The following is an 18,019-nucleotide window of genomic DNA, read 5'->3' as shown; positions in this document are numbered from 1 at the left end:
GCATACCCGTAATCCACAGGCTGGGAAAACCAGCCAAGCACAGGGTGCCAGTGGGTCAGGTTGGACTTCTTCTGGGACACGTACTTCTGACAGTAGTACAGCATCTGGGTGAGCAAGCTGACAAATCCATCTGTTTCCTCCTCTACCATCTTGAGGTTGAGGGAGCCCAAGTGCAGGAGATTGCCTGAAAAGAGAGGGGGCTGAACGTGAAGGCCAGACAGGTGTGTTGCGGGTCTCCCCGCCCTGCTCTCTGCTTGAAGCTCAGGTGAGGAGGAGCATCCACAGCTGGGCTCCTATGGCACCGTGAGAAGACACTGGAGTGCCACGCACACAGAGAGACGTGACGCCCAGCATCACATCTGGATCCAACAGGAACTCAGAACCAGGAGGAGCACAGGTGCGGCGTTGGCTGATGTCCTCGGAGACGGCTGTGCTCAGTGTTCACCAAAGCTCCTCTTAGGGTGCAGCCCAAGACCAGCTTTGCCTAAACTCCGTTCCTCAGACACAGAGAAAGAGCTGTGTGCCCTGCGTTCAGATGCTTCCCACAGAAACACGGTGAGGCAGCACCCTCTGATCTGAGCCACGGCCCCTCCCTTCACGGAAGGACACGCAGCCAACTCTCCACACAGTCACACTCTACACGAGGTTCTAACTGTTCTTCTATCTGCACTATGGCGAGAATCTGATTTTGTATGAACTCCTGCTAATGATCTTAACAAACATGAGCCCACCCCCCCAGCCTCCCCTCAAACCCAGCCTCCAAGACTCACCCATGAGGCACAGGGTATGGCAGCCTTCTAAACTTTCACAAGCATCTCGGCACCGGTCTCTGTCTCTCAGAAAGACGATGAATTTACGAAGCATGTCATGAGACTCTAAAATATCGAGACGCTGCGGGCAACGGGAGACAGTTAACACGGAGCCGCTCTGAGAGGACACGAACAAGGCTGGCTGTCCTCGCGGAGGCAGCACATTGCTTCAAGCAGGAAAGGTGACAACAGGTACCTGTCTACTCCAGCTACCGGGAAGACTGGGGGAAGGAGTGGGGACCAGCGGGGGTGCTTTGCTTCTGGAGTCTAGCAAACAGACCGGGACGGCAGGCTCACCTCAGGGGCCATGGTGCTGAGATGAGCCACGAGAGCAGGTACCGACATGACGTGGATGATGAACGGTCGCATCAGGTTGTCTGAGAACTGCGCAGCAACTACGGGGCTAGACAGAGAGGGAGCAGGGCTAGGACGGTGGCACACGGGCGTCACGGGGATGACGCTGCATAAACGTGACTGACCCAAGAAAATGTCTGTTCTATGAGAAATGTGGAAGAAAGCAAGAGAAAGACCTCCGTAGACGGGACGGCCTTCTGAGAGGACAGAGGAAGCTTCCAGAACAGCTCACTCCTCAACCGAGCAGAGCCACCCACACCCAAGTGCGGCGACACCAATACCTCACACTCTAAGTGCACAGCTTACTTTAGTTCTACGGTCCGTATGAACACTGAAGTATGCACATCAGCACAAGAAACAGAAAAGTAGGGAAAAGCCTGGGAAAACAGAAAAGCTCAGAACCTGACTTGTGGGGTAACAGAAGCATGGGGTACGGCCCCCTCTTCCTACCTCCTCAGTTACTAGGGTTCTTTTTCAATAAACATACATTATTTCCATTAGAAGATAGATATTAAAGCAAGACACCAACCCGGGCTAGGCCTGGCAGTGCACACACGGAATCCCAGCACACGGGGACTAAGGCAGAAGTCACAGTCAAGGCTAGCCGGGGCTATGACACCTGATTTCAAACAAACCCAAGAGCCAGGCTTCTAGCTCAGCGGTAGAGGCTGCAGCATGGAAGACCAAACCAAAGCACTGGAAAGGTAGTGAACCGAATCTTACACCACACACACAATCAACCTTTAACTTTATACTCAAATCATCGAATGCATAGAAAAACCCCAGACATCTTTGGGACCTAGGGCTATGCAATGACCTCTTAGTTATGACACTAAAAGTGTAGGTACAAAGGGAAAATGATTAAGTAAGTGCACAACAGTGTGTGATCACACACTTCACCAGGAGCAGAAAGGTTGAAGTGCCTGCAGATCATGTCACCTGTCACCAGGCTTGCTTCTGGAATGCAGAGCTCAGTAGTAAAACACATCCCAACTTGAAGATGGAGGAACAAGCTACAGCTGGTGTTATGGGGGAGTCCCACACTGGCAAGGAAAGGAAAAGCAGGAGTTTGGGGCTAGCCTTGGCTAAATAGCTTAATGCTACATTCAAAGGAAAACACAAAACAGGGCACAGAGATGACCAAAGAACTCAACACAGGTAGGTTTTCTCCAGGGAGACACCTACATGTTAACAAACCTGGGAATGTGGCGACCGCGGCCACCAGGAACTAACGCCAGTGACTGTGCGCACACCTCACACGCTCTACGTGAGTTCGTGAGTCTGAGAAGAAACTGGAGGCCTCACCGGCTGCTGGTGGGAACACTCAGAGGAGTGTGACAGTTCTTTCCAGCCCAAGTATTCATGGCCATGCTGCCTTACTCCTAGAATCAACCTAAGGACCGCACACACACCTCACACACTCAGAGAAAAGGACTGCAGTAGCAGAAATGACAGAACATCCAAAGGAGCTGCACACATGGGGTGTCTACACACACAGTGGTGACTGCCCACAAGGGGTGACTGCTCACACGGGGTGTCTGCTCACCCAGGGGTGACACAGGGGTGACTGTTCACATGGGGTGTCTGTTCACACAGGGGTGTCTGCTAACACAGGGGTATCTGCTCATACGGGGGTGTCTGACCACATGGGGTGTCTGCCCACACCGGGTGTCTGCCCACACAGGGGTGACACAGGGGTGACTGTTCACATGGGGTGTCTGCTCACACAGGGGTGTCTGCACACAGAAGGAGGTGTGGGCTCACTGAACATGGGAGCACAAGCAGATAAAAACACTGTTAACAACAGAGGGTGCAGCTTAGGAGTCCATTCACTTGACATCCATTAATGGTGACATCTACTCTGCAGGCCTCAGGAGAGAACAGAGGAGAGCTGCTAATTGGCAGGTTCCCTTCAGGGCGAGGAGAACATCCTGAACTAGGCAGTCCTGTCTGTGTCAGCGCTCTGTGAATACACTGACCACCACCATAGAACAGCATACTTCATGGATGAGGTTCACATGTGAATCACACCTCAGTCAGTAGGATCGGGGCTGGGGATGTAGCTCAGTGGCAACATACTGGCCTAATGCACATGGGTTCAATCCCCAGTACAGGAAGATAAAACAAGATGTTAAGAAAGTCACCCACTGGGGCTGGAGAGATGGCTCAGTGGTTAGAGCACTGACTGCTCTTCCAGAGGTCCTGAGTTCAATTCCCAGCAACCACATGGTGACTCACAGCATCTTTAATGAGATCTGACGCCCTCTTCTGGTGTGTCTGAAGACAGCTACAGTGTATTCACATATATCAAATAAATAAATCTTTAAAGAAAAGAAAAGAAAAAGAAAGTCACCCATTGCTGATGCTGTGGCTGCAACCTGGCTTCAATTCCTGGTCACGGCCACCACTGTGCGGAAGGCAGCCATGCCGCCTGCTTGTCAGCTGATTTTCTTAGACACTTCAGGGCCCCACCCACGAAACAGTGCCTTCAACACTCAGGGTCTTTTGCCTCAGTTATCAATCAACACGACCCCCCACAGATATGACCACGCCTAACGTGACCTACAGACTTGGACATTTGAATATTGGTCCCCGTTGGTGGCATAGTTTAAGTAGATTAAAGTTGTGTGACCTTATGGAAGAGCATCATTAGAGATTGGGGGGAGGGAAGAGAGCGGCTGTGAGGTTTCAAACGCCATGCAGTGTTCCCAGTGCACACCCGCCCTTCTCTCTGTGTCCAGTGTGTGCGTGTGTGTAGTTTAAGCTGTGAGCTTCCCGCTGGCTGCTCCCGCTGTTCTCCGATACCGTGATGGGCTCTTGTCTGTCTGGAACGTAGGTAGGTAAGGTCATTTTATCAGTGACTGAGAACTGCTTCATCGCATTACCTCTCTTGCCACATGACTCCGTGCCCTGTTGACAAGTTAAAACTGACCAGCACAGAAGCCATGCAGACCGCAGTTGAAAAGATTGAAAGCTTACAAAAAGCCAGGGACGCCTTTCAGCGAACATATCCAATGACAATGAATACTGTGTTATCAGCTTTTATGCTGGCAGACTTTGCGTCCTAACTTTTTACTCTGCAGAGTACCACTTTGGGGACAAAAAAAAAAAAAAAAAAAAAAAAAAAAAATTAAGGCTGAAATGCTACACTAAGTGCTTGGCACCCAAGCTAATCTCACTGGTTCCAGTTGGCAAAACAGAAGACAATCCAATTCTGCACTTTACAAGAGGCTGAGACAGGACGGCACTGTCCCCTCAACAGAGTGAAGGCTCAAGAGCAGTAGTGAGCTGTGTCTCGGCTCTGCACACAGGCATCCGGAGATTCCAGCCCCGCCCAGGTCAGTGCAGTCTGGGAGAAAGGTGTCGGGGTGCCACACATGGGCACAGCTCACAAGCACGTGTGCCCTCCGTCTGCCAGCGAGGATCAGCAGAACTTTCCCTGGCTTTCTTGCTCTGCAGCCCTCTCAGGTGACGAGTCAGCTGTCCCACTTACCTGCCATGCCACTGTGTGCTTAACAAGGCAGCTCACAGCGCAGCCAGGTTGGGGTGGATGGGACAGAGCACACAGGAACCAAGACTAGTAAGACTAGTAATACTAGTAAGACTAGTAAGCAGACAGCAACGCTGCTGGACCAAGGAGGGACTCAGGGAACGGATGCCCGGCAGGTCTGAGGAATAACACAGACTTGAGAGGGGTCTCGTGTGCCATTTACTGAGACACACACTGATTAGGATACAAGTGTCTGCACTGTGCAAGGCAAACATGAAGAATAAGGAACCTTCTTGTGGGCTCTCAGACTCAGATTTAATTCCTAGTCTGACCTCTCCCTGATGTGCAACCCAGAGTAATTATGGCCTCTCTGAGGTTTAGCGTCTGTATCTAAGATGAAGAGGGGAATGTGGTAGGAAATCAACCAGTGGCTGGAAGAAGCCCCAGAAGAATGTGTGGCTGTGATTTCTAGCTATGCATACTTGAGAACCTGGTACTGAAGGATTTGGTATTGGAGGGTTGTTTAGTTTGTCACAACTTCCAGGGTTTTCACTACCTTCCTGACAAGGGCAACACTGCTGAGTCTTTTCAATCTTATTTACTATTAGAGAGTGTGTGCACGCGCTGTGTGTGAGGGTGTGCCAGCTGAGGGCTGTGGTCTGTGACCTCTATGAGAATTTTGGGCCCATGTGAGTGCCCTTCGTACAGATTCATCTCACTGACCCTGAATCCTATTTGAAAGTTTCTGATCATGTTCAGTGATCTGCAGACCTGGAGGGAGCGAAGTGTTCTGCAGCAGCCTGGCCCTAACAAGGTCAGTGGACTGCTCTAGCAGAGACATTACGGAATCAGAGTTCTGTGTTCCGTGTTCCCTGCAGCAGGGTCTAGTGCATCTCAGGCTGGTCTTCACACACCATCTAGCCATGGATGACTCTGAACTCTGATACTCCGCCTCCTTAAAGCCAAGCACCGCCATCCCCAGTGCCCACCGTCCCGGCCATCAAAGCCAACTGGTGATTAAACATGGCCATGGTGGTGAATGATAGAAAACCGCCCATCTTCACTGCGCCCTCACTGCCGTGACAGCAGCCACGACAGAAAGGCAATGGAGCTAAGACGTTTGTTTACTTTCCAGCCCTTTACAGAAGATTGCCAACACAGGCTCGGCAGAATCACCATGCAACGTCACCATGCAAAGGGGCTCCAAAGAACACAGCACCTGGGATGAAAGCCGATACACCAGCAAGGTAAGAGACTCCACGCTCAGACGTGAGCTGCGGGGACAATGGCACCCTTCCAGGACCAGTTTCCAAGCCATCTCCAACTCTGATCCTCAGCAGACTACAAATACTCTGTGGTTAGGAATGTGGCCTTCCCCTTGCGGTTCTCAGAACTGTAGAACCGTAGGTCTGACTTCTCTAAGGAAGCCTTTCAGGTCTAGACACTCACACCCTTTGTTGACACATACAACCTCGCATGCTCTCTGTGGTTTCAGATGCCAGCATCTCCCATGTGTGTCCCCAAACCCGTCCTCTGAACCCTCCCCATGCCCTGGGCTGGTCCTCCTTCTTTTACTCTTAGGAACTCAAAAGGAAAAATTCCTTCACACAGCCACTGGCAGAATGAACCTAATTCACTGTGAGTCACCTCCTTCGGCATGAGTCAAAGACACCTGCACACAATGAAGGCTGAGGGAAAGTGTGAATTGTCACAAGATGTCACGTTCACTAAGATGAACACTTCTTGCAAAGTCTGACAAGGTGGGCAGAAAGAGAGCCAAGAGGGGAGAGGGGAATGCCAGGGTAAGCCAGCTGGCTTCTTACCGCAAGGCCAGAGAGAAGGCGGCTGTTAACGTGCCTTTGGACAGACAGGGCCGGGGCCTGGCCAGGCCTCGAGTCATCAGTACCTGAAAAGAACAGTCAAGCCATCAGCCTATAAATAGACTCCATAGCCTTCCATCTGCAAAAGGGCTGGGGTGCGGTGGCGCAGGTTTCAGTCCCAGCACTGAGGAGGCACAGGTCGGAGGATCTCTGAGTTGGAGGCTAGCCTGGTCTACGCAGTGAGTTCCAGGCCAGCTTTGTTACACAGCAGAACCCTTCTCAAACCAACAACCAAAAGGTAGAAGGAACAGAACTGCATCAGAACGAAGCTCGGAAAGAAGGGAGCTGCGGGGTGGGGTGGGGTCTGTCCATCCCTACCCCAAACACTGTGTTGAAAGCATTTCCACAATAAACAGCTGGAAAATGAGCATATGTGAGCTGGGTAGTGTGGCCCTACAGTCCTGGCTTCCCAGGAGCACTCAAGACTGGGGCTTTGGGGTTGGCTTGGGCAGCACAGCAATCCCCACAATCAGTGAGTGGAGAAGACCCCTGAGAAGCGTGACTTAAGCACACTGCTTAGTAATCCTGCCGACGGCCAGCTGGCATGCCACTTCTGGCTGACACAGTACTGTGTCGTGGAGAACCGGAACTGGGAGAGGGCCCATCCTAGCACCGGGCAGAAGAGCCAGACCAATGTTCCTTCTAAAGCCCGGAAAGCCCAGGGCACCCCTCAAGAACCACCAGCTTCTGTCCAGTTCCCAGCCTGAGAACTGGCGTTATGGGGTGGACACCTGAGGTAGCCGAGGTACAAACACACCGTCCCCTCCACCACGGCCTCCTTCTGGGACCTCAATGTCAGTCAAGACTGGCTTGCCCCTGTAACTGTTAGGTAGAACTTCCTAGGCTCCCTCCCAAGACCATGGTGACAGAAGTGACAGAGGACACTGTGTCCAACCCACGGGAAACCCAATGCTGGCACTGCAGGGGACATGAGGGATGGGGTCACAGACCTGCAACACAGAGTAAAATCCACGCTGGTTGAGATGGCCCATTATATTTGCGCAAATGTGGTTCAGGGCTGGCCGAAGGCTCTCACCTAAATGAAGAGAACAGCTAGAGAAGACAGTCTCTTGCCACAGTGGGCAGTGGGACTGAGGACTCCCAAGGCTCACATGACTGACTGGGAGGCAGTGGACCCCAACCTTAAGGAAACGGGGCTTTGCTGGAGGAGGTGCATCACAGGGGTGGGACACGCCCACCCAGCAGGGCTGAGGTTTCAAAAGCTTGAGGACCTTCTAAGTCCAAAAAATACATGAGACAAATCCTTTAGGGTTGGCACAGAACAGACATCCTGCACGTATCTTAGATCACCCGCTGACACTGACCCCCCCCCCCCCACATAACAAGCTGTGACTTGAGAAAAGAGGATACAGGTGTTTGATACAGTGCCATCTTTTTCAGGTGTTCCCTGCAGCTCACTGAGCCCATGGCTGTGAAACCTGCTTTGGAGGGTGGCGTCTGCTATAACCAGACCCCAGCTCTGCTCACCGCCACGTCTCCAGTGTCTAACGGAGTCTGGCATGAGCAAGGCCATTTGCTGAGAGTCTGGGTCAGACACTGAACAAGTTCTAGGAAGGAAGGCGACTTTACAGTAGATATTAGGGGCAACAGTATTGTCATCGAAAACATTTAGTTGATTTGTGTGCACGCTCTACCTGCCTGTATGGAAAACACCCGAGCCTGGTGGCCATGGAGGAGACAAAGCGACACTGGAGCCCCTGGAACTGGAGTCACCGAATGGCTGTGAGCCACCATGACTCAGGTCCTCTGGAACGGCAGTCACTGCTCCTAACCACCTAGTCACCTCTCCAGACTCTTACTATTTTTTTAATTTTTTTTTTTTTTTTTTTTTTTTTTTTTTTTTTTTTTTTTTTTGAGACAGGGTTTCTCTGTGTAGCCCTGGCTGTCCTGGAACTCTGTAGACCAGGCTGGCCTCAAACACAGAGATCCACCTGCCTCTGCCTCCTGAGAGCTGGCACTGAAGGTGTGCGCCACCGCTGCCTGGCTTTTTTTTTTAACAAATACAAGAAGGCCTCAGAGGGTTTGATCCCCAGAGGGAACAGTCTTCACACAAATACTCAGAGGCAGGAGGGTCTCCACACACAGTAACACACACCAAGCTCACAGGCTTAGGTTTGGACTCAGGACCTCCGAACCTGCGTGGCAAAAGTGTGTCTGTGGCAGTAGAGGCGCCCCCCGGCTATGCAATGCTGGCTGGGAAAATTTCTGAAGTGGGTCCCACACACCTTTTCCCCGGAGAATCTTCCACGTCGAAGTGTCTGTGAAGGTCACAAGCATGGTGAGGTGCAGTGTGATAAGCCTGGAGTCTTGTAAGATCTCTGGCTGCAAATGATGGAGGAAGAGGAACACTCACACCCATGATCCCACTCCACGGCGCATGTGTTTGCCCTACTGTGCAGCCAGCCCTACTGTGCGGCCAGTGCACACTTGAGCCCACAGTCTAGACTTTCAGCACGAGAACTCAACCACAGGACCAAACGCTGCTGGGAAGGGAGGCAGCCCTGAGGGACAGGACCCCAGGCTGCCTCACCCTCCGCGCCTGCAGCATAGACTCACAGGGACTAGGGGCTACAACTTGGCCCCACTACTTACTGGCTGTGTGATCTTGGAGAAGTTTCTTAACCCCTCTGTGCTTTGGCTCCCTTACCTGTTCATTTAGGGACACTGATTTCTCATGGGGCTTTCGGAGGGAACAATGGCTTAATGCAGAGACCAAAGTGCAGCGCCTGGCACGTAGCTCTGCCTGGGTTCTGCTGCTGCTTCTGATTGTGACGGTCTCCCCGGTTTCCAAGAGCATGCCAGGCTAACACCGACCACGTTCTAGGCTGAGAACTCACCTGGATTCCCACTCCTCCCCCAGACCCGCAGGAGAGAGCACGAGTAAGAGGTGGAGAAGCAGCCGGAGCCTAGAGGCCCTGGCTGCAGCTTCCTACACTCCTCTACGCCCGCCTCCGTACCTAAGTGTTTATTTCAAAATGTTTTACAATTCTTTGAAGTGTGTGTGTGTACATATGTATGACAGACTATGCATGTGTGGTGTGTGTGTATGTGGTGTGAGTCAGTGGGTGCAGGCAGACAGGACTTTCAGTATCTTTTCCTGTTGCTCTCTTGTATGCCCAAAGTTGATATGCTGGAGATTCAAATTTGAGTCCTCTTAAGTTGCACTACAAACACCCCGTTATCCACTCAGTCACTGCCCTGGAACTGAAGGTTCCTTGGTATGGAGACTGCTAATGTAACTGATGTTTAATTTACTGTGGACCCCTAAGAGAGCACAGTAACCATGGCATCTGCTCTTCTCTCTCCCACACAGTGGCTCATCCAGTTTTCTCCTGGCTGTTAGATCGCCAACAGCACAGGGAGCGAAGGAGAGAAACTGAGGCACCGGGTGAGGACAAACTGGCTGGATTGGGTTTGGGATTGGTTTACCTTGAGCTGCCCAAGAAGCTCACAGCAGTACCACAGGATGCTCTTGATCTGCTTAATCCACAGCAGGGTGAGGTCCTTAGAAAGAGCCAGGGACACGTACCATACCTACAGGCAGTGGGAGAGCAGCGTGAGCCCGGGAGGCAGCAGGGCTCTAACACTAAATCCAGAGATCTCAGGCCTCGAGAGGCAGCAGCCATCTTGAATCAGAGGCAAGAGCAAAGCACAGCTCTGAAAATGAGGACTAGGCACTGTTCACCCGCCCAGCACTCAGCTGCACATCTGTGTGACCCACTGAGAAGAACTCTCAGGGCACACACGCTCGCCCCTCAGAGCTCACCCACAGTCAGGGCACACACTCTCACCCTGCAGGGCTCACAGTCAGGGCACACACGCTCATCCCACAGAGCTCACAGTCAGGGCACACACGCTCGCCCCTCAGAGCTCACCCAGTCAGGGCACACACACCCGCCCCTCAGAGCTCACCCAGTCAGGGCACACACACCCGCCCTTCAGAGCTCACCCAGTCAGGGCACACACGCCCGCCCCTCAGAGCTCACCCACAGTTAGGGTACACACGCTCGCCCTGCAGGGCTCACAGGAGACTCTACGGCCCCCACCACTCACCTTTGGCTCGTTCTCTGCATCCATGCTGCTCAGGATGCTACGACACAACTTCTCCAGTCTCTGTAGGGGCAGAAAAGCCGCCGTCAGTTCTCCAGGCTGATCGAAGGTGAGAAAGGAAGGCTAGTATGTGTTTGGTGGGTACACACGAAGTGTGCTGGGAAAGTCAGGTGGTCCATATACACTCACAATCATATTTAATTCCTGCTTACACACATGGACCCAACAGGCTTCAAAGTGGAGGCTTACAGAACTCCTGAGCCCACGGCTGTGTCTATGTGCATTTCACATAGAGCCTCACTCTGGCTCAGGCTGGCCTCTAACCTGCGGCAATCCTGGCCTCCTTGGCCTCCCTCAGGCTCGAAGCCGTCTTTCTAACCTGCGCCCTAGCAGGCGGTTCTGTGGTCACGAGCATCTACCTCTGCCTTGCAGCTACCGGCCAAAGCTCTTCCGTTCCATTTTAACTGTGATGTGCAAACCAAGAAAAAGTAGAAACTGGAAGAACTACTTACTCGGCTGTTCTGTTCTAGCCTAGCGCCTGCTGCTGAAAAGGGCACAGCGCCCACCAGTGTCCTCCCTGAAATGGGGTCATCTCCTGGAGCCCGAAGGGCCACATCTTTGTGACCATTTGTCCTCCCCAAGCTGGACTAGGAGCTCCATGGGGGTGAGGCTCCCCCAGCGGTATCCCGAGTGTGATCACAGGCAACTACTACTTCCCCGTCATTGGAGGGCCACGGCAAAGCGGTCTGTCTCGTGGTGTGATTAATACATAAGAGGCCAGCGCGTCATCAAGTGCAACTCAAACCTCCAGCACGGTTCTGGAAAACTGGAGCCTGGGCCGGCACCGGTCCCTCTGGCCAGGTCAGGGAGCAGACCGCGCTCTCTCGGAACCTCACCCCTGCAGCCCACCACTTGCAGATGTGCTGTCGCTAGCGTCTTTCACCCGCGTCCTTCAGCTAGCTGTCTGGCTCACACACACATCTGAGGACGACTTCTGTCTGTAACAGTTAATGTGCAGGGATCGCCGGAAGCAGAGCTGAATCTCTCCAAAGACTGTAGGCAGCAGTGAGCTGTCGCTCATGCAGGGGTGACTCAGGGAGAGAAGCCTGCCAGGGACTGTCAGGGCTCACCTCACCGTCCTCGGCAGTTTTGCATATGAACAGCAGTTTCCTGGCAATCTTAAAAATACAAAGCGCGCTTCTCTTACTGGCTCCAGACTCATCCTCAGTAAAAAACTCATCAATCTCCCTCCTAGACAGGGAAGAGGAAAAACACTCGTGAGGAGGAGCGCTGAGCACCCGGACGGACGGCTCCGCACAGCAGCAGGAGCTGCTCTCACCTGAGGTCTCGGCGCAGTCGCCTCCGGCAGAGGAAACCGCGGACTAGGGCCTGGACTATCACGGCGGAGCGCTCCCGCTCCTTCTGCACCAGCCTCTCCTCTCGGGCCTGCCTGGCTTTGTCGATGAACCATGCTCTGGAGGTCTGAGACACAGTGAACATGTTTGACACAAAGCCTGAGAGGACAAGAGAGGGGCCGGTGTCACAGAGTGGCACACACACACACACACACACACACACACACACTCGGCAGGGGCTGGGATGTACCCGACAGCAGAGGGGCTCAGCAGTGGCACACACACACATACACACACACACACACACACACACACACACACACACACACACACACACACACGGCAGGGGCTGGGATGTACCCGACAGCAGAGGGGCTCAGCAGTCTCCATGGACCCACAGAGCTCCCCTGACACTCTAGATTTCCTACCAGCTCCTTTCACACCACCCATGGAGACCAGGGACACCACATGTTCTAAATAATCACATTTTCTTAAGGATAAGATCGACCCTGGGCATAGCAGAGGTCGGCTCCCTGCACGTTTAAGGAGAGCCCAAAGCACAACTCATCCTGTCCAGAGTGCCAATTAAGAGGAGTCAGAGGTTCCCAGACAGGCGCCTCTCCCCTACGTTCCCCATACCTAGCCAGCAGGGAAACACCCACCTTCCATCTTGGCAGGAAAAGTGTGAAGAAGAGACAGACACTATGCTGTTACCACCACTTGGGTCACCCGCTCACAAGTATTTACTGGAGCCTGTGCTGTGTCTCTGTCCAGTCACACATGAAAAAAAAAACTTTTTGCTTTTTAAAAAATTGTTTAAAATATTTAAGTTTTATTTGGGCAAGTATGAATGAGCAATACACATACACCAGGGCCACAGGGATGCCTGTCATACCCGAGGCCTGGGGATGAACCTCGGACTGTCAGGCTGGGCAGCAGGCCCTTACCTGCTGTGTTACTTTGCTTGCAACTTAGAAAGATGTAGTGTGTATGTGTGGTGTGCTGGTGTTGGCAAGCGTGTCACAGTAAATGTGTAGAGATCAGGAAAAAGTCTGAGGAGTTGGTTTTCTTTACATGGGTTTTGGAGCTTGAAATCAGACCATCAGATCTCTACCCCAGTCACCCCGGCACCCGAAGTCTTTCTTTACACGTACTGGGGCCAGAGAGACATGTCATGGCTTAAGAGCGAGTGCCACCCTTGCAGAAGACCCAGTTCAGTTTCCAACAGCCCACGGTAGCTCACAACCACCTGTAACTCTGGTTACAGAGATCTGATGCCCTCTTCTGGCCCCTGCAGGCACTGCAAACTCACGGTGCACATATAAGCAAACAAAATGCTCAGATAAAATACAAAAAAAATTTTTTTTAAAAGCACTTAAAAACTACATTTATTTGTGTGTGTGTGTGTGTGTGTGTGTGTGTGTGCGCGCACATGGAGGACTGAGGGTCATGTGTCTCCCTCCGCTGTCCTGCATTGGATTTATTAAGGTAGGGTATCTCACTTGAACCCAGTGCTGACGAGTCAGCTGGTCTACCTATGTTGAAATGGCCCCAGACCCCATTTCTGCCTCTCAGGTGCCGAGGTTACAGATGGGTGCCACACCTGCCCAGCACAGGAAGATTCTGGGGACCTGATCTCTGGGCCTCCTGCATGTCCAGCAGGGGCTTTCCCACCAATCATGTTTCCAGCAGCTGTGACAGCCCATTTACCCTGGGAGGGGACACTGCGCTTTTTTTCTACTCTGGTAAGCCGAGTAGGAAAACTGCGCCTCCTCACCGACAGGTGCTATGGGGTCAGAGGTGAACATACATAGAGGATGACTACAAACTGCTTCTGCCCCAGTCGGGTGTCTCTGACTGACATACACAGCGTTGATCCACCGAGCCTCCTAAGTGGGTGACTTCTTTAGCTACTGCAAACCACACCGCCATCAGTCCAGCTGACTGAATCATTAACATGAATCATACAGAAATCCAGAGTCTGGAAAAGCATCTTTCACCAGGTTATGTTGCTCGAAGCAGCAGCCACTTTGAAACACACGTAGAATAACAGGCAGACCTAGATTTCTGTCCTACGAGCTCACCCGGGAACCTCTGCGGCCCCTCCCTGACCCCGCATCTGTCAGATGGCGCTAGGGATTTTTGGACATACTGCTCCATCCTCGGCAATCTTCAAGCCAATGGTTGTTTTGAGCATGCCAGTCACACACTACCACGAAGCCCCATTTACTAGCCAGTCCCACCAGCAATCCCTGAACTAGAACAGCATAGGCTGCTAACCACGGGGAGAGGAAGGAAGCTCAAGAGGGGCAGCCATGTTCCTAACTGTCCCCTCTTTCCTCAGGGCCTGGATTGCTCACCAGAGGACCTGCCTGTGCAGTGGAGATGCTAAGTGACCATCAGTGACCTCCTGCAGCTTCTGGCTTCAGAGGAGTTGGTTTTTCTGGCCTAAGGAAGATTCAGAATTAGTACTGTTTTATAGGCATGGCACTATAGTGTGGCTGAATGTAAGCAGTATACTGTGGTGGTTTTTTAAAAACCATCTAGGGGCTAGAGACATGATTCAGCATTTAAGAGCACTGGCTACTGTTCCAGAGGACCTGGGTTCAATTCCCAGCATCCCATATGGCAGCTCACAATTTCTGCAACTCGAGTTCCAGAGAACCCAACACCCTCACACAGACACACATACATGCAAAACACCAGGTCGCATAAAAATCAGAAGAAACTAGCATTTTTAAAAACCCTCTAAATCTTCTCTAACTACCCTCAAACCTCAAAGTAACTCCAAGATTAATGCAGTTTAAGAGATAATTACCCTTCACATAGTTTCAACACCTTGTAAAGGGGCTCATGCCTTAGAAGTGAATGCCTTGGGAAAAAATGGCTGCCCACAAGACAACCGGCTTCCACCTCTCAGTGAAAAGGCAAAGTGAGTGTGTACACATGGAAACCATACTACACTGAATCAGGACACGCCTGGTCAAGGCTGGGTAAAAGTAAGGGTGAAAACAAATCAGAGCGGCCATTTTAAGGAGTAGGATTGTGGGTAGGGGAGGCCCCTCCTACCCCCACTTCACAGAAAGCTCAAGGTGTGGTGGCACAGGAAGAGGCTCCAGGGCCTGAGTTACGCAGAGCTGGCACCACTGCTGGGAGGGAGCCTCAGTGTTCCATTAGTCAGCTTTGGTGCATGTCATGAGGATGCATGTGTGCCGTGTTTCTACTGTGATTCTACAGAACCACTAAGAGAACAGTGCAGAAGCCTAGGGGACGTGCTACCTTTATAGACACAAAAAGCTTTTTTTTAAAAATTACTTTTTATTGTGTGTTTGCCGGTCTGTGGGGGCAGTCCCTAGGAGAGCCAGAAGAGGGAGTGAGATTCCCTTCGAACTGCAGGTGCAGGTCGTCAGGAGCCATGCGCCCTGGCGCTGGGAATGGAATCCGAGTCCTCTCGAGAGCAGCAAGTGCTCTTAACCACTGAGCTCTCTTCCAGACTATTTATTTTATTATTACCATTGAAAAAACAATGTTCCCACCTGCACAGTCCCAGCAAGCCATCTCCCTATCTTCAAGTGAACTAAGAGGTGCCAGGCCCAGCACTTGGGCCACAAAGTCCTGGTCCTAGTGTTTAAACTGTGAACCGTCAAGTTCCGGAGAGGTGCAAGCAGAGCTCAAGTCCTCTCCTCAAGATACCCCTACTCGAGGCTTCAGAGATGGCTCTGTGGCTTGGAGTGCTGGCTCTTCTTGCAGAGAATCCGGGTTCAGCTTTTAGCACCTACTAAAGGTTTTAGAGAATGCAATACCCTCTTTTGGTCATGGGTACCAAACATGGACATAATGAATGCACATACATACACGCATTCATGCATACCTAAAATTTAAAAAATAACTCTTTTAAAGAAAACAAAACTACCCTCTGTGGCAGGCCGGACCCTCGAGGGGGCAGGAGAGGCCCCTCCCTTCAGTGGAAACACAAATGACTGCACGCAAACTGTACCCAGCGTCCGTGACTACCTCAGAGCTCTCTCTTCTCCCCGGGACCCCTCAGGACTCCACACCTTTCTCCAAATTATCCCCATCCGAAATCTTACACGTTGGCTTCTGCTTGCACTGCACAGAAGCAAAGCTCTGAGGGTGTCTTCATTCTCTCCTGTCCCAGTTCCACTCACGAATTAACTCAGACGCACAACTGGGCACTAAGCTCTCTGTCCCCTGAGAGCCACAGAGAAGCACAGCAAAGACTGGAACAAGAGAGGCCTTCAGGTCAGAGAGAAGGAGCCTTAGGCCTCGGCAGTCCTGATTCTACCTCACAGCACTGTCACGTGAGCACTGTGGGCCCCAGGTTCCTGGGAGAGTAACAGTATTCAGTTTTAGGGTTGCTAAGGATCGCATGGAACACTTGCCATTCTTAGCCTTAATTTAGTCACTGTGCTGCTGAAATTAGGAATAAATGGGAAAAAATTAATAACTGGCATTTGGAAGTTCATCACATCTAAGGAAGCCTTACTGTGCTGTCCTTAGAAAGCCGAGACTCTGGTGTAGGGAAAGAAGAGTGGGGTATAGGTGGAGAAACCAGAAAACAATACGTTGGAATGAATCCAGAGCCCCTGAAGGGAAGCTAAGTCACGAGTCCTCTAAGTGTCTCATCTAATAAGGGCAGCAATAGGATAAGAAGATCAAATCTTGCCTCCCTCAGTCTGGGTCATACACTTGGTAAGCCGCTGAGCCAAGCTTTCAACACTAACAGACAAGATTCAGACTCTGTGCTAATTTTATGTTCCGAGGCAACCTGTTTAAAACCAACCTATTTGGTTGAGACTAACTTCAAGAAGCACAACAAGACGCACAAGAGTCCAAACCATGAAGTGAAATAAACACAAGCTGCTGAACAACTTTCCTTTATGGTAGAAGTAGCTAAGTTGCCAGGCTTAATGGCCACCATGTAGGGAGGAACCACGTAACAGACACTATAGACATATTTAACTAGGTCTTCCTTTCTATCAGCTCTACCCTGTTAGGCCACAACACCCCAATTTTACAAGCTCAAGAATAGACAATAGCTCTTAAAGAAATCATTAAGAAGCCAAGCTATTGCTCTTAGAAAGCTACACCCTATCCAGATGGGGTAACGAAATGCAGAGGACACATAACTTGCCACTGTCCTCCGGGTTTCTGACTTTGAGTCCCAAAGGAATTACTTATTGGGAAGTCAAAAAGACAAGGCTCAGGATACACACACACACACACACACACACACACACACACGCAGAGAATGGCACAACAGAGAAGTTGACAATGCCAGGCACCCTTGTGGCTAGGCTGAAGTCAAAATACGATCCCGTTTTTCTGTATTAAGAGCCGCCAGGAACCACACTAAAACGTATTATAAAATAAGCTCCGTAAAGCAACCGAATTACTCCCTTTACAAAGGAGGAAATCGAGGGTCAGAGATGTGACTGCATTCACCCAAGGACACACAGCGAGCGCACAGGGCTCGAATGCCACTTGGGGTGATCCAGAGGCCCGACACCTTTCATTGGCACCAACATCAACAACCACAATAACAAGTCCGCCTCGCCCAGATTCAGTTGGCTTGTAAGGCCAGTCGCCTCAACACGAAAATCAATGGAAGGGGGCCATGGAAATCCCTGAAGCCGGAAAGTCAGTCCCTCCTCAGAATTCACTAAGCCAAGGCTCGGCCCCCAGACAACCTCCCTCAGTCCCTGGCTCCGCCACCCAGAGAATCGACCATCCTGATCCCACTCGCTACCCGCAGTCCGGAGATCTTAATCCGTTCGAGGCCCCCGCACTCGGGGTCCGGGCCGCAGCTACCTCCGCCTCAGCCCGATACCCCCGAGTTCCGCCAGACCCGGGGCAGCGGCCGAAGCCCGGCCGCCATGTTGCCCCGGGTGTTGTGTTCCGATCTTCGCCTGGAAGCAATTATACAGTTCCGGGAAACAATAGTTCCGCATAGCTTCTTTGCCCATGGGAGGAAAACCAAACAAATTCTCTTCATCCTGTGGTCTTCCTTAGCAGCCTAAAAGGAGAAACAAGCATCCA

At 51.7% G+C, this 18,019-nt stretch overlaps 1 protein-coding gene across 5 annotated transcripts in view; it reads right to left on the bottom strand.

Annotated features, from left to right (window-relative positions):
* UBE3B (ubiquitin protein ligase E3B) overlaps positions 1-17,866 on the bottom strand; it is a 41,862-nt gene extending 23,996 nt beyond the window's left edge. For 3 of the 5 annotated variants that reach the window (XR_013975606.1, XR_013975607.1, XM_080940516.1), the window contains exons 1-12: positions 17,730-17,866; positions 14,320-14,407; positions 11,944-12,118; positions 11,735-11,855; positions 10,608-10,667; positions 9,984-10,088; positions 8,780-8,876; positions 7,484-7,569; positions 6,477-6,559; positions 1,107-1,212; positions 771-891; positions 7-184 (exon numbers count right to left, since the gene is read on the bottom strand). Coding sequence is in view for 3 of the 5 variants with exons in the window: in XM_080940516.1 (XP_080796642.1) it covers positions 7-184; positions 771-891; positions 1,107-1,212; positions 6,477-6,559; positions 7,484-7,569; positions 8,780-8,876; positions 9,984-10,088; positions 10,608-10,667; positions 11,735-11,855; positions 11,944-12,104 (1,118 nt within the window). In the remaining 2 variants the exon portion in view is untranslated. Of the gene's footprint in view, positions 1-6; positions 185-770; positions 892-1,106; positions 1,213-6,476; positions 6,560-7,483; positions 7,570-8,779; positions 8,877-9,983; positions 10,089-10,607; positions 10,668-11,734; positions 11,856-11,943; positions 12,119-14,319; positions 14,408-15,495; positions 15,738-17,729 lie in introns of all 5 variants that reach the window. The other 2 variants (XM_080940517.1, XM_080940518.1) reach the window with 2 other exon arrangements.
* Positions 17,867-18,019: the final 153 nt, after the last annotated feature.

The sequence above is a fragment of the Micromys minutus genome (assembly GCF_963924665.1).
Source record: "Micromys minutus genome assembly, chromosome: 29".
Taxonomy (NCBI): domain Eukaryota; kingdom Metazoa; phylum Chordata; class Mammalia; order Rodentia; family Muridae; genus Micromys; species Micromys minutus.
The sequence above is the reverse complement of the archived record's forward strand: the minus strand, read 5'-3'. Positions and strand labels throughout refer to the sequence as shown.